General features: G+C 49.9%; 1 protein-coding gene across 1 annotated transcript in view; it reads right to left on the reverse strand.

The window, feature by feature from the left end:
• The window catches only part of SLC2A9 (solute carrier family 2 member 9), a 156,388-nt gene that overhangs the window by 52,820 nt on the left and 78,299 nt on the right, over window positions 1–25,269 (reverse strand). Inside the window, exons 7-8 of the mRNA XM_021101011.1 lie at window positions 15,295–15,482; window positions 2,336–2,446 (exon numbers count right to left, since the gene is read on the reverse strand). Of these exons, the coding sequence (XP_020956670.1) occupies window positions 2,336–2,446; window positions 15,295–15,482 (299 nt within the window). The remainder of the gene's footprint in view (window positions 1–2,335; window positions 2,447–15,294; window positions 15,483–25,269) is intronic.

Below are 25,269 nucleotides of genomic sequence, written 5' to 3' on the forward strand. Positions count from 1 at the left end.
TACTTAACCCACTGAGTGGGGCCAGGGATCGAATCCACATGTCTGGTTCCTAACCCGTCACCACAGGAACTCCCACTCTGTCATAAGTTTATGTGAGTAAAAGCCGAGTTAAAATTAGTCTATAGATAGGATTACACTGAGTAAGATTAAAACAGCCATTGATGTTTAGAAAACACTTGGGGAGATTTTGCCAAACGTTTGTGAGTAGTGGGATCACGGGTGATTTCTACTTTGCTTCTAATTTCTGTAGTTTATGAATTTCCCCTAATGAGCTCATGTTGATTTCTTATAACAAAAAAGGAAAACGCAAAAAACAAAGCCTGTCATTTTCCCATCACTTTCATTCCAGACTGTACTTTCCTGCTGATGGATGTAAAAATGAAGGGTAACAATTGGGCAGCGTCTGTGAGTTGAGACCAGAATTTTGAGCAACTTCCAGATTGTGAACCATCAAGATATTTTCCCTCTAATAAAAGACTGTGAGTGGAAGAAGAGGCTGCAACATCAGGTCTGGATGCTTTTACGATACCTGTTTTTTTGTCTTTTTAGGGCCGCACCCACAGCATATGGAGGTTCCCAGGCTAGGGGTCCAATCAGAGCTGTAGCTGCCAGCCTACACCACAGCCACAGCAATGTGGGATCCGAGCCACATCTACAACCTACACCACAGCTCCCGGCAACGCCGGATCCTTAACCCACTGAGCAAGGCCAGGGATCGAACCTGCAACCTCATGGTTTCTGGGCAGATTCATTTCCACTGAGCCATGATGGGAACTCCGACATCCGTTTTTAAAAGCATCTTGTTAGGACAGATACTTCATTTAGAGGAAGGAGCAAAGTAAAGTGTTCTTTCAAAAATGCCTCAGAAATACAACAGGAACTCTCTGCCTGTTCGCACTGGCATCAGTCTTGTCAGTGCAAATCAGTAAGCAAGAGTGGAAATAAATTAGCTACTCTATCAAGGTCAAGGTAGAAGAGACAGGAATAGCTCAAAAGGGAGGAACAAAGATCAGAGAGGCTGAGTGCATTGCCCAACATCACACAGTCAAGAGGTTCCAGATCCAGGATTCAAATCTGATTCAAGTTTGATTGCAAAACCTCGGCAATTTCTGCTAGATTCTGGAATTTCCTAATGTTTTATTCCCCCTCTGTGTTTATTTTACACATTGGAGGTTGGGAAGGAGTGATGGGCTCTCTGACTTTCCTCATTGGGGCATTGTTGCTTCTTCTTTTTTTTTTTTTTCTTTTTGCCATTTCTTGGGCCGCTCCCGAGGCATATGGAGGTTCCCAGGCTAGGGGTCTAATCGGAGCTGTAGCTGCCAGCCTACGCCACAGCCACAGCCACTCGTCTGAACTGCATCTGCAACCTACACCACAGCTCACGGCAACGCCGATTCCTTAATCCACTGAGCAAGGCCAGGGATCAAACCCTCAAGCTCATGGTTCCTAGTCGGATTTGTTAACCACCGCGCCACGACGGGAACTCCCATTGTTGCTTCTTTTTAAAGCAACCCTCTCGATGGACTGGAGTGTCCTTTCTCCTTTTCTTTGCCTTGCAAACTCCTATACGTTTGGGGTGGTGATGACAACTGATGGTTTGAAAGTCACTGCAACAGGACTTAGTCTCCCATGGACTCTGATCTGGACTCTTAGGGTCCTCTCCACAGGGTGCTCATTGCAATGTGTCATTTGGGACTAGGTGAGAGTTCACAGAAAGGAACTGTTTCTTTCTTTTGACTGTGCCCATGGCATGTGGAAGTTCCTGAGCTGGGGATTGAACCCACACCATAGCAGCACCCCGAGCCACAGCAGTGTCAACACCAGATCCTTGTCCCACGGGGCCACCCTGGAACTCTAGGTGCTATTTATTAAAAATAAGACAACAGGGTAGTTCAGAGTGCCTGTTGTGGTTCAGGAACTGCAAGAGTATCCATAAGGATGCAGATTCGATCCCTGGCCTCACTCAGTGGGTTAATGATCTGGTGTTGCTGCAAGCTGCAGTATAGTCACAGACACAGCTCAGATTCGGTGTTGTTGTGGCGGTGGAGAGGTCCGGCAGTTGCAGCTCCAATTCGACTCCTAGCCTGGGAACTTCCATATGCTGCAGGTGCAGTCCTAAAAAGAAAATAAATAAACAAATAAAAATAAGACAGCAGGGAAACAAATGTGCATAAGAATATTCTCTAGGTGAGTGAAACGTCAGTGATCAACTGCCTGATAAACTCCTAAGATTCAGATACCTTCCTTTAAAGGCCTGCCAGGTTGTTCCCTGGGGGTCCCTGCAGTGCTGTTTAACCCACCATGATGCTCTCAGGAATAACCCCAGGTTACTTACAGAGAAGATGGCAGCCAGAATCTCGATGCCACCTGTGCTCAAGGTGATGTATGGGATCTTTTCCGGAGTGATTCCAGCTTTTTCAAAGATACTGTTGGTGTAGAACCAAATCTGCAAAGCAGGAAAGAAAAAGAAGGCAAGGGGATCAGTGAGAGGCATCTATTTCCTGAATTAAATTCAGGCCCAAGAGGGTGTCTGAGATTCAGTGCTAAATCCAGAGGTACAAGGTGGAGCTATGTGGGGTGGCCGACCACTCCCTCTCTCCCTTCTCCCACATTTCCCCGTCTCCATCACTAGCAGAACACCTTCCTTGCTGGGAGCAGCATATGCTCCGCTAAGTGTGGCAATGAGATATGAACAGAAATGTTGGTGGGGCTTCTAGGAATTCTCCTTAAAAGGTTTTCATCCAGGAGGTGTGATCCCATTTTGGTCCCTCCTCCTTTTTGCTGTCAGGATGGTGAATGTAATGGCTGGAGCTTCAGCAGCCCTCTTGGGACATGAGGTGACCTAGGACCACACTGCTTTTAGTTCTCATGGTAATTTTGTGAGAATTAGAAACAGTCTCTGATCCACAAAATACTTTACTATCACATTGGAAAATTGTAATAAATCTTTAATGGGTACAGTGTGAGTGAAGCTCCTGAGAGCTGCATGATTCTACTGAGAACCCTAATGGGATGGAAGCCACCTGCTCAGGTGCTGGAGCAGGAAGTTAGAAGCCGTCTGTGTCCTTACTTACTAGAGTGATTCTACAATTTAGTATCCAAACCTGGGCACTTTTTTTTTTTTTTTTTTTTTTTTGTCTTTTGTCCTTTTAGGGCCACACCTGTGGCATATGGAGGTTCCAAGGCTAGGGGTCTAATTGGAGCTGTTGCTGCTGGCCTATGCCACAGCCACAGCAACACCAGATCCGAGCTGTATCTTTGACCCACACCACAGATCACGGTAACGCCGAATTCTTAACCCACTGAGCAAAGCCAGGGATCGAACCTGAAACCTCATGGTTCCTAGTCGGATTTGTTTCCACTGAGCCACGATGGGAACTCTCAAACCTGGGCACTTTTGAGAGTGTTACTAATTATTCCAGGATAAGAGGCATAAATTGAGACTGTCTGTGCAAACCAGGGTGTGTGGTCCTGGGGGCGCCCTTCCAATTTCCTTCATGTGCGAGAGAAGACAACTTTTGTTGAGGTTTCTGCCACACGAGGACAAACCTAACCCTGACAGATAGATACCTACAAGGCATCAGACAATCACTGTTTTGAAGTTCGAAGACTCGACTCCATCTGGAACTACCTGTGTGACCTCAGGCAATTCACTCTACCCTGGTGAGATTCTTTCTCCTCCTTGGTCAAGAGAGGATAACTGTGCCTTTCCTGGGAGATGTCAGGAACGGGGGAAGGACTGCCACTGTTCACTATTTAAAGTTTTGGCCCGGACACAAGTTATTTGTGTTCTCCCAATCCAGCCATTTCCTTGAAAAACAAGAGTTTGCTAAATAATAAGAAATCCATGTAGGAGTTCCTATCGTGGCTCAATGGAAATGAATCTGACTAGTATCCATGAGGACGCAGGTTCGATCCCTGGCCTCGCCCAGTGGGTTAAGGATCCAGCATTGCCATAAGCCATGATGTAGGTTGCAGACATGGCACAGATCTGTCATTGTTGTGGCTCTGGCATAGGCCAGCAGCAACAGCTCTGATTAGACCTGTAGCCTGGGAACCTCCATATGCCACAGATGCAGCCCTAAAAAGACAAAAAGACCAAAAGAAAGGAAGAAAAAAAAACATGCAATCTTTTTTTGGGGGGGGGGCGCTTTTTGTCTTTTTAGGGCTGCACCTGCATCATATGCAGGTTCCCAAGCTAGGGGTCCAATCTGAACTGCAGCTGTCAGCCTACGCCACAGCCACAGCAATGCCAGATCTGAGCCATGTCTGTGACCTACACCACAGCTCACAGCAACACCAGATCCTTAACCCACAGAGTGAGACCAGGGATCGAATCCCTCATCTTCATGGATGCTAGATGGGTTCGTTAACCACTGAGCTACGACGGGAACTCTGGTGCCATCTCGATATGTGAAATCTGACAAGGAAACCTGCTGCCTTGGAAGTGTCTATAAACTGATCATCATTAAGCAGAAGCATTAGAGCTTATGGCTTGTAACGAGCTGGGCGGGACTATAGGCATGCTCTCTGCATTTGGGTCTTTGTTTCTACAGAAAGTTCTTGTTTCTACAGATCTGCCTTTTCACCAGCATTTGCGTGGCAACATTTTGTCAAGCCTTGGAGAAGATATAACGCTGGACCTACTCACATCTGCAGATGGTTTTGCCAACTGCAGGATGTGGCTCACCATCCAGCTGTACCAGGATGAGGCCAGGAGCCACGGCAGCCACTGCCCTTCAGCAGCCCCGAAGAGGAGCTCGGGATGGCCGTCACGAAGGAGACGCTCTGTGCTCCGGAAGAAACGGGCAGAACAAGCCTCCGGAGAATTAGATGTTTTCAGGAGAAGATTTTATGAACCCAATGATTACCTCTTCTCATACCTAGGAAAGCACTAAAATCATTAACAGAGACACCTGCTTCTCATGGCCAGCAGCAAGCCTCTGCCAAAACAACTGCATGTACCCTTTTATCACAATCATATATACCGCCTCTCAGAGCAGGTCCTCGGAGCTCTCCTGGGCTATCGTCCTAGTAAGCCCCCAATAAACCTGAACGCACGGCTCTCATGTTGTGCTTTTTTTTTTTTTTTTTTTCAGTTGACAGTTTATTTTGTAGTGAATCAGTAATTCCTGATGAAGTTATAGGCACACTGAGAGAGAGTACAGTAAAAACGACTGCACAAATTTCTCTGAGCATGTGGGCGCTGATGCATCTGGTGGCAGAATTTTTTTTTTTGCGGGGGTGGGGGCACACCTGTGGCATATAGAAGTTCCCAGGCTGAGGGATGAATCAGAGCTGCAGCTGCCGGACCGCATCATAGCAACAGTAACGCGAGATCCGAGCTGCATCTGTGACAGCTTGTGGCAACACCAGATCCTTATCCCACTGAGCGAGGCCCGCATCCTCACGGATACTAGTAGGGTTCTTAACATGCTGAGCCACAGTGGGAACTCCCGGCAGTTTATTTTTTAATGAACCAGTGATTCTTCAAAGTTATAGGCACACCTAGAGACTCTGGTAAAAACTAATGCACCTATTTCTCCGAGCTGGTGGGCACAGATGCCTCTGGTGGCAGAAGTGGGTTTTAATGTTCATATAGAACAAAGGTTCTGCTGCTTGTGTCTGCCTCTCACTTGAGTGAGCTGATAAAGCAGAATTTTAGGCTCCATCTTTGCTGTCACATCCAGAGCGCACAGAAGTGGCTTGTGGAGTTCCCACTGGGGCTCAGCAGAAATGAATCTGACTAGCATCCATGAGGACGGAGGTAAGCTGTGGTGTAGGACGTAGACGTGGCTTGGATCTGGCATTGCTGTGGCTGTGGCTGTGGCTGGCAGCCACAGCTCTGATTCAACTCTTAGCCTGGGAACCTCCATGTACCATGGGTGTGGCCCTAAAAAGACAAAAAAAAAAAAAAAAAAAAAAAAAAAGAAGTGGCTAGTGATAAATTCTTTACTTCCTAAGGCTCCTAGGGCTGTGACAGATGCTGCAGTTACTCCCCAAAGCCTCAGCCTCCCCTGGATGTGCTTACATAATCCCTCCTCCGGTTGCAGGTGACTACATTCCCAGCACATGTTCAGGGCAGGGTCAGAAGAGTTTAACTGCATTTGATAATCTTCACCCAAATTCATGGATTTTCAACAGTCAGGAGTCTCTCTGGCCCTTCCCACTCCCAGCTGCCCTGCTGCAAAGGGGGATCTGACATTTGTGTTAGTCTCAGCCTCAGTCAGCTCTGAACCTCACACCCTGACCTGCTCATGTCAGAGGCTTCCAGTCTCTGATTCCATGGGATATGTGTGTCCTGTGGAGGCTGGGCTCTGATTAGTCTCCCAAGGGATGCTCCTTCTTGGCTCCTCCCACCCCTTCCAACCCGCTTTCTTCCCTGCTTCCCATTGCCCTCGTAGCAACACTGCCTCGGGCATCCCTGATGGGTTTAAGCATTAGTCAGGAGTCAGCGAGCATAGCATTACATGCTCATGGGCACAGTCATAAGTGGCTCTCCAGTCATCTTATTCTTACTGCGTTTCTGCATCATGGGCAGAAATCAGCTCTTCCGACCCTCTCCCCATCCAGGGCCTGCAGGGAGGACCAGCCGGGCTGGGCCGGTCTCCAGGGGAAGACCTGCACATCAACAAGCTGCCGGTCTCGTTCTGCGGGCATGGGAAGCTGTCTCCCCGTCCTCTCCTTACAGAGCAGGAAGGTAACTGTCTCTGCTCTCACTGAGGTTCATTGGATCTGGCAGATTGAGGGCATCGTGCAACACGGATGCACCAGCGCGAGTTTGGCGCATGACCCGCAGTGGCCCCTCCCATGGACCGTCGTGATTGGTGTTGACTGACACAATCACGCTTTTTCTGGCTGCCTGACAGTCTCTGCCCACTGACGCAGGTGATGGGGTGGAAGGAGTGGCAATTCTGGGCGGCCCGAAAGCTGGATTTCAACTCCAGCGCTGCCTCCTGTGCCCTGTGGGTCTGGAGGCAAATGATGACACGTCTCTGAATCTCCGTTCTCTGAAAGGACGTAATCAGTCATACTCTGTCTTTCAGGGGTGTCGTGAAAGTTTTTAAAATGATGAAGTAAGGCATCTTTTCTCTAAGTGACGCAGAACAACTAGTGGGTGTCGTTCTGGAGGGTCTGCATCTCGCTCTGGAGATGCCACTGCTCCCGGGGAACGCGGACAGCTGTGGGCATGCCTGGGGTGGGGGTCTCTCCGCACCTGCAGTAGCTCGGGTTATGCAGCTGGGAGGTCGGAGCAGGTGGGCTGGAATCCAGCAGCCGGTGTCCCCTGGGCGGGGCTCTCAAAACAAAGTCATAGCTAAGATTACCGAGCACCACCTATGCACCAGCCCCACGCAGGGGGCTTGATAAGCATCCTTTCATTCACTTTACAGCTGGGAAAACTGAGGCACAGAGCACTTACAGCCAACTGGCCCCCTAACCTGCAAGTTCAATACCAGGAGCTGAACACACTTCTGCTCTTGATCACACACTGGGGTGTCACATGGAAGGTCCCCATTTTAGCTTTTTTCTCTCCATCCACGGGGACAGAGCAAGTTCTTTCAGTGAGAAGGTCACGGTTATTAAAGTAACAGAACATTTAATTCTTCTAAGTTGAGTTAGGAAGGTATTTGGGAAGAGACTTCAAAGAGAAAGCTGTTTATAACGCTTCTGAACTTGAGATTAGAAGTTCTGTGCTGAATATGATTTGGGCTTCAGAATTCCTAATGATGCTTAGACAAGTGAGACGGCTCTTCACATGGTTCCCGGCCGGCCAAGGGGGCTGATGTCATGTTTGGCTACAAACTTATCTCAGGCTTTCCTGTCTCTCCAGCACCCGCTCCCCAGTCTCGCCTCCCTTCCATACAGTTGTCTGTTGAGGGTGTGGGATGTCTGAGGCTCTGCTGGGCACAGGGCTCGCAGTCGGGAACCACACACATGCGATTGCCCCCCCGGGTCTAGTCTAGCAGGGAAAGGAAGCGTATGACACACCAGTCACTCAGGGAAAGAGTTTGAGAGACACGCTAGCCACCCAGGAACGCTGTGATGCTTGGACCCCGGACACGTGGACAAACATCGTGGCAGGAAAAGGCCTCTGAGCATCTGGGACTGAGGGTACCAGGCCCACTTGGCTTATTCCCAGCTTGTGCTCTGAGCCTGTCCGCTCATGTGTTACATCTATTTCCAACAAGCCTGGGTGCCTTGTTTCCCGACCGAGGTGCATATGGGAAGCAGCAAAGTTTGAAAATAGGGGGCGAGAGAGAAGAAAGCAATGCCAGAAACGGTCTTGATGACACCAGCCCGGAGGAAGGGAGGCCTAACAGAAGCTTAGCAGTTGCCGCTGGAGCAAGTCCATGTACACAATTTCATATAATCCTCACGGCAGTTGTGAAAGAAAAATGAGTATCATTATTTCCATTTTTCATAATAAGAAGAAGAAGAGAAGTTGGTGTGACTGGCCTCCTGTGTTCAAGAAGGGAGGAACCCAGAAGAAGGATGGGCACCTTGAGGTTGCTAAGAATGCCATCATCATCCTTGACCTTCCAGAAGATTCAGGAGGGGTCAAGAAAGCCATGGCTTCCTCGCACCCGGTTTGGCAGTTGGTCCAATTGTCAACCCAAGAACTTGGTAGAAACAGGGCCCTTCCTGCCCCCGTTCCTCTCACCTCCTACTTCTTCCTTCCCCAGACATTCAGGAGCCTTCCATGGGTCATGGGGCCGCAGCGACACAGGGGCTGCGGGGGTGGGGGTGGGGCTCCATCCTCAAGGACGGCTATGGGAGGGGAGCTGCATCCGAGAGACTGAACATTTGCACAGAGGCCTGATTTTTATGCAAAGGAAAAATTGCTCAGGAGGAAGGCAGCTGCATAAAATAAGTACCTTTAAGTGACGGGTCTAATTATAGAGCATAGAACTTGAAAGCTATTATGAGAAGGAGGGGAAAACAATCCGACCTGCAAAGGAATTTAGATTAAACGGTAAATCCAACTTTTGCTTGACTTCGAATGGGTGTGGAAACCGTGCATTGACACTTTGGAGCAAAAATGTGCCGAAGAACCACTGTGCTTATTAAGTACTGGGCTTAAAGCTGGGCTCAGTTTTGCTTCCAGAGGACACTTGGCAACGTCTGGAGACATTTTTGGTTGTTCCACCCACTGTCTTCGAGTGGGTAGAGGCCAGTGCACAGGACAGCTTCCCGTGACAATGGATTTTCCAGCCTCATATGCACATAGTGCTGAGGCCAAGAGACCATGGTTTAGTACAAGGTATGGGGTCTTGGACACGGGCTGGCCAGCCTGGCAGGGCATCTAGTGCCAGGATGTGTGAATCTGACAGCACAGGCACCACCCACTATGACCTTGAGTAAGTCCTTGACTCTCTGCAAGCCTCAGTTTCTTCATCTAGAAAACGGGGACAGCATTACTTACCCTGCAGGCATCTGGGGCCAGCATGCGGTGATGAATGGACACGCCTAGAGGCATTTATAACTGTCTTAACCTATAGATCACGTCCCCCCAAATAATTTCTGGTAAAACTAAGGGGGTAAAGCACGTTTTAAAGGGCATTCAAAGTTTTCCATCTGTGTGAAGAAGCTCTCTTCCTTGGCCTCATGAATTATTTGGATTAAAAGGCAGCGGGGGAGTTCCTGTCATGGCTCAGCAGAAATGAATCTGATTGGCATCCATGAGGACACAGTTTCCATCCCTGGCCTCACTCAGTGGGTTGGGGATCCAGTGGTGCCCTGAGCTGTGGTGTAGGTCACAGATGTGGCTTGGATCTGGCTTTGCTGTGGCTGTGGCGTAGGCCAGCGGCTACAGCTCCAATTCGACTCCTAGCCTGGGAACCTCTATATTGCTATATATATTGCTGTGAGTGCAATCATCAAAAGACAAAAAAAAAAGGTAGCAGGTGCAGGGAAGAGCTTGGACTGAAGCACAGGACAACTGGGCCCCGATGCTGGGATTTGCTGCTAACAAGTGTTTGTCCTTTTGCATTTAAGACTGACGCAGGACTTGTCCCTTTGTCTTTCTAGAGATGATCTTGGGACACAGCTGAGTGACACACATGGGCATGCTCTGAGGGGCCCTTGGAGATCCTCCCTGCTCAGGGCTGAAGCACCCACCCAGACCTTGCGGCCAAGTGGCTGGGGCTCAAATCCCCTTTGCACCATTCCTAGCTGTGCGACCTAGGGAAAAGCATCTCAAGGTCTCTGTGCCTAACAGTGGTGCCGAGCTCACAGGGCTGTCATGGAGACAGCTCTTGACTCACAGTAAATGCTAAGAAAGTGTGTGCTTGATTATTATTACTGCTGAGCAGAGAGAGGCTGGGCCGGGGAAGGCAGATGGCCTGGTTTCTAAGAGCAGGTTTGTGGTCACAGAGAGACAGAAAGCCAAGCCTCTGGATCTTGGGCCAGAGCTCTTTATTCTAGGCCACATCACATTCTGTGCCAAGCTGGAAGTATTAGTCCTGACTCAAAGATGAAAAATTATCCTCAACAAACTAAGAATAAATGGAGATTACCTGCATGTAACAAAAGGCATATATGATAAGCCCACAGCTAGGACTACACTCAACCACGAAAAACCGAAAGCTTTTCTCATCAGGTCAGAAACAAGGCGAGGATGCCCACTCTTGCCGCTTTTATTCATCTTAGCACTAGAAGTCCTAGCCAGAGCAATCAGGCAAGAAAAAGAAAGAACGTGCATCCAAATCAGAAAGGAAGAAGTAAAATTACCACTGCTTGCAAATGACATGCTCTTATACATTGAAAACCCTAAGACATCTCACACACACACACACACACACACACACACACACACACGTATAGATTGTTAGGAGTAATAAACAAGTTCAGTAGAATTTTAGGATACAGATCAACATACAAAAATCAGTTGCATTTTGATACACTAACAATGAACTATCTGAAAAGGAAAGTAAGAAAATAATTCCCTTTTTCTATTCCTTCCTTCCTTTCTTTCTTTCTTCCTTCTCTCTCTCCTTTTTTTTTTTTTTTTTTTTTTTTTTTTTTTTTTAATGGCCGCATTTGCAGTATATGAAAGTTCCCGGGCAAGGGACTGAATCTGCGGCAACACCAGATCCTTTATCCCCCTGTTCTGGGCTGGGGATCAAACTCATGCCTCCACAGCGACCCAAGCTGCTGCAGTTTGACTCTTAACTCACTGCGCCGCAGCAGGAGTTCCAACAATCCCATTTTCAATAGCATCAAAAGTAATGAAATACTTGGGAATAAAGTCAACTGTGGAGACGAAAGACTTTTATACCAAAAACTGCAAAACACTGATGGAAGAAATTAAAGAAGACCGAAATAATTGGGAAGATAGTCCATGTTTACATACAGAGAGACTTCATAGTTAAAATGCCCATACTACTCAAATCAATCTACAGATTCAATGCAATCCCTATCAAAATTCCAATGTCATATTTTATAGACATAGAAAAAAAAAGCCCTACAATTTATAAGGAGCCACAGAAGACTATGAATAACCAAAATAATCTTGAGTAAAATAAAAACTAGAGGCATTGTGCTTTCTGATTTTAAATCACATTACAAAGCCATCGTAATTTTTTTTTTTTGGTTTCTTTTTTTTTTGTGATTTTTTTTTTTGTCTTTTTGCCTTTTCTGGGGCTGCTCCCTAGGCATATGGAGGTTCCCAGGCTAGGGGTCCAATTGGAGCTGTAGCTGCTGGCCTATGACACAGCCACAGCAATGCAGGATCCTTAACCCACTGAGCAAGGCCAGGGATCCAACCTGCAACCTCATGGTTCCTAGTCGGATTCGTTAACCACTGCGCCACGACGGGAACTCCACTTTTTTGTGCTTTTTATTTTTTCCAGTATAGTTGATTTAGAGTCACCTAAATAGTATGGGACGGGCAGAAAGACAGACATACAGATGAATGAAACAGAAGAGAGAGCACCCAGAAATAAACTGGTGCATAAATGGTCAAGCGATTTCTGACAAGAGTGCCAAGCACATTCAAGGAGGAAAAGAGAGTCCTTTTGACAAACTGTGTAGGAAAAACTAGACATCCACATACGAAAGAGTGAAACTGGACCCTGTCTTCACTCCGAATGGATTACAGACTTAAACAAAAACTCGGAGCTGCAAAACTTCTGGAAGAAAACAGAGGGGGAAACTTCATAACATTGATCTTGGCAATGACGTCTTGAGTGTGACACCGAAGGCAAAATCAGACAAGTGCGACTACATCAAACTAAAAACCTTCTGCATAGCAAAGGACACCATCAACCGTGTGCAAAAGCGACTGCAGAATGAGAGAAAATATTAGCAAACCATGTGTGTCTGATAAGGGGCTAATATCCAACATATACACAGAACTCATATTTTAATAGTAAAAAATAAAAATAAACAAAAACAAAAGGAAAAATGCAAAACTCCCCCCCAACCCCTCTAAATAACCCCATTAACAAATGGGCAGAGACTTCAACGGACATTTCTTCAAAGAACACATGCAAATAGCCAACAAGTATATGCAAAGAGGCTCAGCATCATTAATCATCAGAGAAACGCAAATCAAAACCCCATGGTGGCACCCCACACTTGTTAGGATGGCTTTTATTACAGGTAACAGTAATAATAAGAGCTGGTGAAGACATGGGGAGCATGGGAGCTTAGTGGGGCACTGCTGGTGGGAGTGTGAACTGACGCAGCCTCGGTGGAAAGCAGTACGGAGGCTCCTAAAACAGCTGAAAATAGAGCTGCCATACAACCCAGCAGTCCCACTTCTGGGTTATTTATCCCAAAGAGTTGAAAGCAGCATCCTCAAGAGATATTAGCACTGCTGTGTTCAGTGCAGCGCTACTCACAACAGCCAAGACGTGGGAATAACCTAAATGTTGGTTGCTGGATGGATGGATGGCTAAAGAAAATGCGACCTGAGGTTCCTGTCGCGGCGCAGCGAAAACGAATCCGACTAGGAACCATGAGGTTGCAGGTTGGATCCCTGCCCTTGCTCAGTGGGTTAAGGATCCGGCGTTGCCGTGAGCTGTGGTGTAGGTCGCAGATGTGGCTCGGATCCCGAGTTGTTATGGCTGTGGTGGAGGCGGGCAGCTACAGCTCCGATTCGACCCCTAGCCTGGGAACCTCCATATGCTGCGAGAGCAGCTCTAGAAAAGGCAAAAAGACAAAAAAGAAAAAAAAAAGAAAATGTGACCTATTCATATGATGGAATATTCATTGGCCTTTTAAAACAAAATCCTTCATGATGTGACAACATAACCGAATCTGGAGGACATTGTGCCTCATGAGACGAGCCAATTGCAGAGGACAAACTGTACAATCCCGCTGATATGAGAGGCACCCCAAATTGTCAGACTCATAGAAGCGGGGAGTCACGCGGTGGTTGCCAGGGGCTGGGGGAGGGGAAATGGGCATTGCTGGTCCACAGGTGTGACGTCTCAGCCAAGCAAGATGAAGGAACGCTAGAGCTGGGCTGCCATACGGTGCCGAGAATAGCGCTGTCTTGGGCACTTAAAACACTTGTTAAGGAGGGCAGGTGGAAGCCTACATATTCTCACAACGACAAGAGACAGAAAGCAGAGCATGGCAGACTCTGGGGCTGAGATCTTTGCACTGCTGGCTCTGCGATGGATTGGGGAATGGTTATTTTCCGTCCATGCTTATGCGCTGGGGCTTACAGACACACCCACGTGGAATGTGTAAAGTTATCCAGGGGATGCAAATCGACAAATTATGTCCCAGCAGAGGAGAGCACGCTGTTTAGAAACGTCATGGTTCTCAAGCGAAATGCCTCATTAAATAGATTCCATGTGTGGTGTTACGACTCCAAGTGTTAACTTAGATACGTTCTCTCTCTGCTTTCTCAGAACGAGGAGGGTGCCCTTGAGGGTGTCTAGCACGACCTTGGTCTTCCAAAGAGGAGGAAACACCAGGACTAGTCCAAGGTCATGGACTCGTTCTGCTGACTCCAACCAGACGAAGCTTAAACAAGTAAGTAGCAAGATATTTCCGTTCACCCCAGTGTTTCCCCGAGAGTCAAGAGCTGAGGAAATGGGGCAGAGCGCTGGGGGTGTAACTTTCAACACTGCCACCCTCCCCCTCCGGACTGGAACGACTCCTTTCATGTCACCTCCCCTACACACCCACAAACACTCTCCCTGCCAGGGAGATGCCAGGCTCCTACACGCAGAGCAACTATTTTATCTGGGCTCCTGCAGAGGTCCCTTCTGGCTCCCTCTGCTCAGACACACTTGTCCTGAGCTTCCTAAGGGCCTCAGAGGGTGTTTATGCTTCAGTGCCAGCATCTTCTTTAAGCATCCCTGTCAGGTGGCTTGCACACTTTCACGAACGGGGAACTCACCACCCCTGTTTGCCAGAAGCAACAATAACCGTGATGATCCTAAGTTTGCCCCCCTACTCCTCAGACTCCTGAATTCTACCTTCTGGAGCCCCCACTGGGGGGTTAGGGGTCCCCTTAAAGGCCCCCCAACCCCCGCTGGTTTTCCTGCCCACGTCAACTCGGGCTCCGAGAAACTTTCCTTAAAGCTTTGAGGTCTTCTCTGGCCAGCCCAGCTAAGAGTACTTTTATTTAAATCACCTCAATGTTGCTCACTGACACCTTCCTAATATCCATCTTTTTTTGCCTTTTTTTTTGGAGGGGGCCGCACCCATGGCATATGGAGGTTCCTAGGCTAGGGGTCGAATTGAAGCTACAGCTGCCGGCCTACACCACAGCCACAGCAGCGCGGGATCTGAGCCATGTCTGTAACCTACATCACAGCTCAGAGCAACGCCGGATCCTTAACCCACCGAGCGAGGCCAGGGATCGAACCTGCAACCTCATGGTTCCTAGTCGGATTCGTTTCCTCTGTACCATGATGGGAACTCCTTAATATCCATTTGATTAAGAAATATGACTTTTAAGTATTTCTAGGGATAAGGAAATATAATACTAGGCAGTGTTTATCCTGGGGTAATTCTGGGCTGGCTGCTTCACTGAACACCACTTGGAAGTTCCCGCACCAGGGATCAAACCCGCACCTTCGCAGCTATTCAGGCTGTTGCAGTGACAATTCCAGATCCTTAACCCACTGCGCCACAAGGGACCTCCTTGCATGCATCTTCTCTTTCAGTATTACGTTATCCCGTTTGACAGATGTGGAAACGGAAGCTCCAGTTATGTGTTGCCCAAAGGCGCAGAGCTGGGGCTGGAGCCCAGGCACCCAGGGCCCAAGCCCTGAGTTGCCCCCAGCCCATGCCTCCCTCCGGCGCCCCCATTTGCGCAGGAAGACTCACCGCGTTGAGGCCGCAGAGCTGGTAGCAGGCCATGGTGATGACCACGGTGACGACCTGCCAGCGGACGAAGGGGCTTCTGAGCAGCTCCTGCACCGACAGCAGGGGGAGGTTCCTTTGCACGCGGCTCTCTGCCAGGACCTCCTCCACCTCTCGGGAGACGTCTTCCTTGCCCAGGAACGTCCGGAAGGCTGCCAATGGGGACAAGTGTGTATTTCAGCAGGAATGAGGATGTCGGATGCTGGGAGGGTCGATCCCACCACCCCGACACCCTCCTTGTCAAGGATGGAGCTGGCAGGGACCTTTGAAACCATGAGTGCCAAGCCCTTGTTTAAAGCTAGGAAAACAGAGGCCCAGAGAAATGCACCCACTTGCCCAAGGTCATGGCGTTGACCAGGAAAAGAGCCAAGAGAGAACCAGGGTCTCCTGATTGCCCCTCCAGCAAAGCCGAGCACGCCCAGGGTTCAAATCCTGTCTCCACCACTGGGTGAATGAAGAGTGGCCCATGCCTTGCACAGCTCCTGTAATGCCTGGGTGATGTAATTCATGCTAAACCCTAGCTTGATGAATATTTATCGAGCATCTCCTGTTTGCCTGGCCCTGTGCGATCAGTTCTCATTGGAGGTGTCCAGTTAGGCGTCGGATGACCACGGGACCTGGATGCCCAGGGGTCCATTCTACCATCAGAAGGAGGATGGAACTGAACAATCTCCGGGGCCCTCTCCACATGCCCCTTTGAGATACAGCAACCTGGGCTGGAAGTGCTCTCAAAGAGCCCATCGTCCTAGGAACCAGTCTCACCCACGTGACTCAGGACTGTTCCAGGCGGAACACTGCAAATGTCCACCCTCCGTGAACTTGTTTTTTTAAACCAAGCCCTTAACTGTGTAAACCTCTACGGTTATATGCGTGAAGGTGGGCTGACTGCGTAGACCTCTGAAGACACAATCACGGGAGATGCTTTTAGAATGTGGATTTAAAAATTCAGCCACGAGAGCTCTTTCTACAGGGAAGGTGGCCATGGTGAGGGCTCCTGGGGACAGTCCATTCCAGACACAGTGGGCATCATCCTTAAAAACACTGTTCTGCACCACAGGCCATGTGAAACTGCTCTTCTTGAGGACAAAAGAAAAAACAAGCTGTTAAACTTCTCCAGAATCCCCAAGAAGCAAGTCCACAAAGGCTTTGGGTGTTATTTCCAGTAGTATATTAAACACTGCTTCAGAATGTCTCTTTTGTAAGCTCTAATTTATTACTTTCCTAGCAGTTGTTAAAACCAAGTGGAAGAAACAGCTGAATGAGTAATGTTTCTGCAGCCATGCACTAAACCATAGTATTTCTCAAGGTTCACATATGCAACATTCATGTGACAAAGTACTCCTAGGGTTTTAGGGCAAGAAAATATTTCTCTCTCCCTATCTGACATATATGCTTTCCACATAAAATAAGGAGAACTTTAGAACCCTTTTCCCCTTGGCTGCCAGGAAGCTCTCAGGTAAATTCAACGTTTAGCTCTGAACAAACTTTCCTTCTTAAAAATTCTGATTCTCTTCTTCTTTTTTTTTTAAAAAATTTTTACCTTTTTTTTTTTTTTTTTTTTCTCTTTAGGGCTGCACCCATGGCATAATGGGAGTTCCCAGGCTAGGGGTCGAACCAGCTACAGCTGCCGGCTTATACCACAGCCACAGCAACGCTGGATCCAAGTCACAGCTTGCAGCAATGCACAACTCACTGAGCGAGGCCAGGGATCAAACCCACATCCTCATGGATACTAGTCAGATTCTTCACCTGCTGAGCCACAACAGGAACTCCTAATCCCCTTCTCTTTTTAAAGCATCAATTTAATTTTCTTGTACGTGTGTTCATAAAAATTGTTTTGGAGTTCCCGTCGTGGCTCAGTGGAAACGAATCTGACTAGTGTCCGTGAGGATGCAGGTTTGATCCCTGGCCTCACTCAGTGGGTTAAGGTTCCAGCACTGCCATGAGGTATAGGTCACAAGCTCGGCTTGATCTCGTGTTGCTGTGGTGTCGGCCGGCGGCGACAGCTCTGATTCGACTTCTAGCCTGGGAACCTCCATATGCTACTGGTGTGGCCCTAAAAAGACAAAATACACACACACACACACACACACACACACACACACAGAGTTTGTTTCTCTTGTTCCCCACCCCTTCTTCTGTGGTTCCCATGACTGAGTCAGGAGGACCACCTCATGCGAATGGCGTGGCGGACATGGCGACGCACCAGTCAGGTCCCCTTCAGGAAGGGGCTTGGCTGCTGAGCTGTGGGGAGTGTGGTTAGAGGACAGCCCCCAGCTCTCAGCTTCATGGGCATCCACCTTGACTTTGAAGCCCAGGGACTGCTGTACTTATAGTGGCCCCAGCCTACAGCTGAGCATGGCGGTGGTACAGGGCCCAGCCATTCCTGCTGGGTGGGACACCTGGACTCCTGTACTACACAGGCGTGGCTCCAGGGCTCCCCCGGGGCTTGCAGATGTCCTGCCAGGTTGCCTGGGGGTCTGACGTGCCCCTTGTTCCCTCCTCCTCTGCCCTTTCCCTGCCCGGATGTGATGCCCCAGTGAAATGTCTGCACTCCTAACTCCTTCTGAGCCTCTGCTTCCTAGAGAAGCCCACCTGCAGCAAGGACTTCCTCGACAGGGCAAAGCATCAATCAGCTTGGCCCTCTGTCCAGCCCCGGAGGCGCTGAGCGGCTTTGGTTCTCATGCCTTCCCCTGGACTATTTCAATAGCCCAGAACTGCTCTCCTGGGTCCCGTCTTCTCAGGCCCTGTGGCGCTCCACCCATAAACCTCTTCTGCACGCTGCCGCCTCAGCACCTGTCTCACCACTGCATTGGCTTCTAAAAGGCCACGCATCTTTTGCATGCATCTTTCTTGGATGTGCAAATTGCTCATCTTTCCTACAAAGCTGTGCTTCTTGGCTCTCTGCAGTTGGCCATGCCCTTCCCCCTGCAGAAGATGCTCTTCCCACCTTTCCTCACCTGGCTAACTTCTTCTCCCTCCCAGATGCCAGAGCCCTGGGCTTTCTTTCCTCCTTCAGCGCTTTCTCCCTACACTGTCCCTGGCACCTCCCGTCCATCTGCTGTGAGCATCTTGAGGCCCAGATCCTGGTGCCTGGTAGGGAACAGGTACCAAGTTCATGCTTGTTGATCTCAGCTGACCCAACCCAGCTGGCCAATCTGCTCCCTCCCTTGAAAGCAGCATTTCCCACCTGGTCACTATTGCTGTTTGGGACTGGATACTCTTGGTGGTGAGGGCTGTCCTGGGCACCATAAGATGTTTAGCAGCAAACTCTCAGTTGTGACCATCAAAAATGTTTTCAAGCATTATTTCTCTCTCTCTTTTTTGTCTTTTTAGGGCCGCACCCATGGCCTATGTTGGTTCCCAGGACAGGGGTCGAATTGGAGCTATAGCCACCGGCCTACAGCACAGCCACAGCAATGTGGGATCCAAGCCATGTCTGCGACCTACACCACAGCTCACAGCAATGCCAGATCCTTAACCCACTGCCTGGGGCGAGGGATCAAACCCGTGTCCTCATGGATATTAGTCGGGTTCAATAACCGCTGAGCCATAATGGGAAGTCCCATGTTTTCAAGCATTATTTAAAACAGCCAAGACAAGGAACAACCCAAATGTCTGCTGATGGATGAATGTGTACACACACACACACACACACACACACACACACACACACACACACACGCATATACACACAGTGGAATATTATTCAGCCTTTAAAAAGAAGAAAAACCCTCCATGAACAACAACACGGGTGGACTCTGAGGGCATCATGTTAAGTGAAATAAGTCAAACAAAGGCAAAGACTGTATGATCTCACTTAGACGTGGACTCTACCCCGCCCCGCACCCCAAGCCAAGCTCACGGATGCAGACAACAGAGGAAGGCGGTGGGAGGGGGGTGAAATGGGGGAGGAGGGTCGGAAGGTACAGACTCCAGTTAAAAGATACATCATCCTGGGAATGTCATCACGTACAGCCTGCTGACCATAGTTGATCACACCGTGTCGGCTCTTTGACAGCTGCCAAGAGAGGGTGTCAAGCAGGGGCGTCAGAGAGGCTCCACCCTGGTGGGAGTCCCCTCTCAGGCGGAAGACCCCAGTGGACATCTGCCACTGTTAAGAAAGAGCTTGCTTGGCTCAAAGCCTTCCCATGGTGCCTGCGTGGACTGAGTCCTAGGGGCCAGGAAGGCGGTGAGCGGCTTCCTGGGGCGAATTCTAATGCTCTGTTTTCCCTGCGGCCAAGTCCTGCGGTCAAGGGGGGACATGGCTTTGCATGCTCTGCCTCAGCCTTGAGGCTCAGCCCCCGATTGCACTCTGGTATGTTTGAGGGGAGATGGTTTGGCTTTGCCTGGCCCTGCTGATTAGCGGATACTTAAGTTTCAGGTGCCCCAGGCATCTCACCATCTCCAACCAGTTTTCAGGGACACAGAATCCTTGGTGGGGACAGACTGGCCTTTTAAGGGAAGGATCTCAGGGCTGGTTGATAGACCTAACGAGCTTTTGTGGAATTCCAACCCAGGGAGAGCCTCCATGGAAACAAGATTCCCTGATCCAAGTTTAGTGTCACTGCATGAATGCTCTGTCTCTTGGTGGATAAAACTTCACAGTAGAATAGTAAAGGTTCTGATAAGTCCCGCAGGAAAGACACCACCTAATTTTGCTTCACTCCACATTTCCCAGATATATTTGCTGGAGCACCTACTCCTGACTTGCAGAAGTCCATTAGAAAGAGTGCTTCTAACTTTCTGTGGCCTGTGTCACAGAAGGCGTGAGTCCGGGATGTCCTAGGAGCCAGGAGGGGGTCCCATGGACGGCACTGAGCAGAGGAGGGAGGCAAACATCACTGGTTACTTGCCATCTTTGCCTTGTAGGAGGCTCCTTGAAGAGCAGAAGGGGCCTGTGACAGGCCGGATAATGACCACACAAGTAACCCCACGTTCTAGTCCCCAGGACCTGTGCGTGCGTCGGTGTTCAAAGCCAAAGGAACTCTGCAGATGTGATTAAGGTAAGGACCTTGCAAAGGGGAGGTTCTCTTGGATTATCTGGTTGGGTCCAATGTCATCATGAGGGTCCTTACAAGAGGGAGGCGGGAGGCAGGGGGCGGAAGTGAGAAATATGACGCCATGGTAGCAGAGGTTGGAGGGATGCACTTTAAAGCAGGAGGAAAGGGCCAGGAGCCCAGGAGTGCAGGTGGCCTCTGCAGGCTGGAAAGGGCCAGGAATGGTTCTCCCCACAGCCTCTGGAAAGGGACACAGCCCTGATGCACCTTGACTTGAGCCCACGGGTCCTATCTTGGAGTTTTGACCTCTGGAACTGTAAGAGGAGAAGTTTATGTTTGAAGCCACTAAGTTTGCAGTAATTTTTTTTTCTTTTTAGGGCCTCACCTGCAGCATAGGGAAGTTCCAGGCTAGGGGGTCCACTTGGAGCTGTAGCTGCCAGCCTACACTGAAGCCACGGCAACGCTGGATCCTTAGGCCGCTGATCGAGGCCAGGGATTGAACACTATGTCAGGTTCTTAACCCACTGAGCCACTACGGGAACTCCTGGTTCCTTTTTATGACTGAGAGCAGTAGGAACCAAAGAGGGGATGTCAGGAGGGGGCAGTAAAAGATACTGGAATTCATGTTTGTGGTTTTACTGCATTTCACATGGCCACGCGAGGGGGACGTGGGGCTGCACAGAGCACAGGAGCCCCCGGGGAGCCCTTTATCTGTCTTTGCTTTCTGCGTAGAGTGATATATTGCAGTTACATGTGCAATTTACCAGTTAGCAGATTTGGAGACGGTAGCGTTTGGTTTTAATGGAATCAACCCCGACAAATGGACAGGAGCTAATAAAGGATCCTTCAAAGAAACCACAGATTGAAGACAAAGCTAACAGAGTCAGCACTGCGATGGAACAGCAGACCTGCCACCTCGACTCCAGGGACGAGCCTGTTGTCACCTCCAGTGACTGCGAAGGGAGGCTGCCTAGCAGAGGTTCTATGAGTTAAGACATAAGCATCTATCTCTTCAGGGTAAGGGGACATTTTTAACAAGAGAGAGAAAGTAGCAATTTTCTGAGAGACATTATGCTATGAAAAAAGGTGTTTGGAACCGTTTCTACCACCGTGTGGCTTGGACATCAAAGCGATGAATACGGGTGACCAGTACAGACCCTCAAATCTGCATATTAAAAACATCTCGCCGACTGTTTAAAAAAGATTCCTGTTTGAACATATTCCAACAGGAAGGTTTTGCTAAATATTGGTTGTTAAAATATAAAAAGGCAACATTCTCCTATGATGTTGCAGGAAGGACTGATTGACAACCAACGATGGAAATGTACCCGCTGCACCTCCTCCTCCAGGACGCGTCACTCCTCGTGGCTGGGGCTGCAGGACGCATCCCGATGCGCTGGGCTCAGCCAGCCTCGTCGCCGTCTTCCACTTGGATCTGCAGCATTTGAGGTGCTCGTTGAGCTGTCATCGCCATCAAGGGCAATGCTGAAATCATGGTAGTTTTCCGGGGCACTTAGGTGCCAGCCACAGTTCTACACGCGTCCTGTGCCTTTACTTACCTCTCCTATATCCATGCTGTTAGCTTTCCCCTTTTGCTGGTGAAAAGAGGGAAGAAACTTGCCCACATCAGGGGCCCTAGGAGCCCAGAGAGCAGAGCCTGAGACAAGGACTGGGTGCAGCAAATCGATACAACGATGGTTGCAGAAAGCAGGGGTGAGGGGAGTCGGGGCATGAGGCAGAGGAGGAAGAGCTTCATGAAGCCTGAGGGAGGAGGCTTCCGTGGACAGAAGGGGGTCAATTCTGCTGGCCTCTGAGCAGCCATCTCCCAGAACTGACCCCAGGGACCTGAACCCTCCCACGTCGTGACGGGCTGAGTGGTGTCCCAGCTATGGTGAAGGCCTGTGTGTGCTGGAGGTTGGGAACCAGCAGCCTGCATCTGTGCTCACACCAGACTGTCCCCCACAGCTGGGCTGAAGTCAGGGTGGGCCCTGGGGTGATGGGACCGGGCACCCGAGGAGGCCGCTACTGTCACCCGCTGATGATGGAGTAGCTGCGATCAGAAGCCAAGCAGGGGCTCCCGACGCTCAGTTATGTGCCCTGGGACTCAGGACTGGAGCTTTCCGACCTTTGAAGTTCGTTCGTATTCATTTGTTCCTTCCTTCCCTCCTTTCCTTCCTCCCTCTCTCTCTTTCTCTCTCTTCCTCTCCCCCTCCCTCTCTTCCTTCCCTTCCCCCCCTTCCTAAATTTCATTCCACCTCCTGAATTCCTGCAGAAAAACCAGAAGCATCTCCAGCTTTAACTCAACCCCCGTTTGCCCCCCCACTTTCATCAGCGTTAAGGCGAACGTCTAGGTTCTAAATTGAGCGGGGATCGATCTCACCGCACTTTGGAAGCTCAGGGGGAACGGCCTGTGTGGACGCTCGCATCCTTTCTTCACCCACAGCCCGTGATTCATACACTCCCTCCTCCCCAGTCTTTAGGAATCAGCCTCTGCTCACGAAGGGGCAGGAAGCTGTGTCGGGGGACAGAGCCTGTAGTGTGGTGTCGGGGGTGTCCTGCTGCCTCTGTCATCACCACAGTCCTGCCAGCTCCGGGCAAGTGCTCGGGCTGGTGTGAGGCTTATGATGCATCATGCCAGAGGCTGGGTCATATTCAGAGCCTGGTATGCAGTGGGTGCTCACACCATATTGATGAAGGTAACTGGACCCACTCATATTCGCTGATGTTTAGCTCTGGGAGCAGCTTGGATGTGGGTGGGGTTGGTCTTGATCTCCTTGGTCCTGAGCCAGACAAGGGTCAAGGGCAGCAGCTGTGATGCCAGCCCACGACAAGAAAGGACTCTCTGGGAGTTCCCGTCGTGGCTCAGTGGTTAACGAATCCGACTAGGAACCATGAGGTTGCAGGTTGGATCCCTGGCCTTGCTCAGTGGGTTAAGGATCCAGTGTTGCTGTGAGCTGTGGTGTAGGTTGCAGATGCGGCTTGGATCCCGTGTTGCTGTGGCTGTGGTGTAGGCCGGTGGCTACAGCTCCGATTCGACCCCTAGCCTGGGAACCTCCATATGCTGCGGGAGAGGCCCTAGAAAAGGCAAAAAGACACACAAACGTGCACACACACACACAAAAACAATTAGAGGAAGGACTCTGACGATGTGTTCAGGGTGGGCTGGGCGGTCTCTCGAGCAGTGAGCTCCCCATCCCTGGAGGTATGTAAGGAGAGGCCTGATAACTACCCCCCGGAAATGTTGTGGGAGGAACCCAGACATTAAACGGGAAGATGGACACGGTCTCTAAAGCAAGGGCAGAACCCCAGAAGCGGCCAGGTTCCATGGGAGACTGGGAGAGGAGGGGGTGGGGCATCACTGGAGGTGGGTGGGGAGGGGCTTCGGAAACATCGTCTATGAACCTGTTTCAGGACATTTGCGATGGAAGAAAACCTGCCCAGAGAAGTCCGTCCTCTTGCATCTCTAAGCCTCCGACCCCGCCCATCCCATCTCCCCAGGGCCTCCCCTCGGCTTAGCCTCCAGCCTCCTTCCCGTGGCTCACAGCTTTCTCATATTCCTGGCTCTGACCTGAGCACTAACTCCAAAGAACTGGAAAGAGAAATGAGAATTTGCGCTTCCCACTGGAAAGAAACCCCTCTGGCCATCAGGTCAGCTCCCAGGGTTGGGAAAGGGAGCTGTTAGATAACTAGGTCTTGTACCAGTTAGACCTGCCTTTATTCAAGGGGACTCAGGACACCAAGTGGGCGAGGAAGCCAACATTTATTGTGTGCCTACTGCGTGCCAGACTCTGGGCTCAGCATCTCAGACTTTGCTGCCATTCCTAGCATTGGTGGGTCCCCTGAGCCTCAGAAAATTGAGGGTAGATGCCGGAAAACCCAGACAGAAACAGAAGGAGTCAGCCTTCCTGCCTGGAGCTGTCTGATCTTTCTTCCCACACCCCTCAAAGGGGAATGAAAGCAACTGTGGAGCTGAGAAGCTCCCGGAACCCAATTCAGTTCATTGCAATTAACCTGCGGCTTCTGAGAGCTTGCCGTGTGCCGCGGTGCAAAGGTCTGCCTTGTTAAGGAAAGAAAAAGGCACGGTGTCTGCTGGAAGGAGTTCTCTCAAGTGGGAACCAGAACACAACTTACTGTCACTCCAGGCGGACAGTGATGGATGGGGAGCCTGCAGAAGCCTTACAGAACCCCTGCAACCTCAGCGTTCTGACAGCACTGAACAGACGGGGGAGCCCTCATCTTGGGGGGCTGGCTCCTGGTGGGCTCGCTCACTGACTGCCTGCTTCAGGACTCAGGGCTCCTGCCTGGGTTTGGTCTGGGTTTTATCCTCGGGGCTTAGTACTGTACCTGATACACTGTAAAAACTGCACCAATACGTGGGCATCGAATGAGTGGTGATCTAGTTTGCTCACAGTGGAGACTCCACACCAGCTACGCTTCTCCAGATTCATTCCATTCGAGCCAAACTTTGTCCTCCTGTCTTTGGGTCACACATGTACATCCTGGATTCTGGGCTTTTATAGGCAAAGAGCCGAGCTTTGGTGCAGGACAAGCTTAGGTTCAGACACCGACCCCATCACTTCCTGGGTGCCCGCTTGAATCATCCAGGATAATCTCTCCATCTCAAAGTCAGTTTATTAGCAACCTTCATTCCACCTGCATTCTTGGTTCCTTTGTCACAGAATCTGACCTGCACACAGGTCCTGAGAAGCAGGAAGTGGGCGCTTTGGGAGGTGGGGGATGGGATCATTAGTCTTCCCTCCCCACTGATGCACAATAGAAACTCAAATGATAGAAAGGGTTTTGAGCCCACTTTGTTTTCTGCCATCTCACTGTGCCTTGGATGGGGAACAGGACACTCCAGCAACGACATTTGCAGCTACCCCTCGTGTGAACCTGCGGGTGACAGCAGACCTTAAGCACCTGCTTCCAGGAGCCCTGG

This window comes from Sus scrofa, chromosome 8, assembly GCF_000003025.6.
Source record: "Sus scrofa isolate TJ Tabasco breed Duroc chromosome 8, Sscrofa11.1, whole genome shotgun sequence".
NCBI classification, from domain to species: domain Eukaryota; kingdom Metazoa; phylum Chordata; class Mammalia; order Artiodactyla; family Suidae; genus Sus; species Sus scrofa.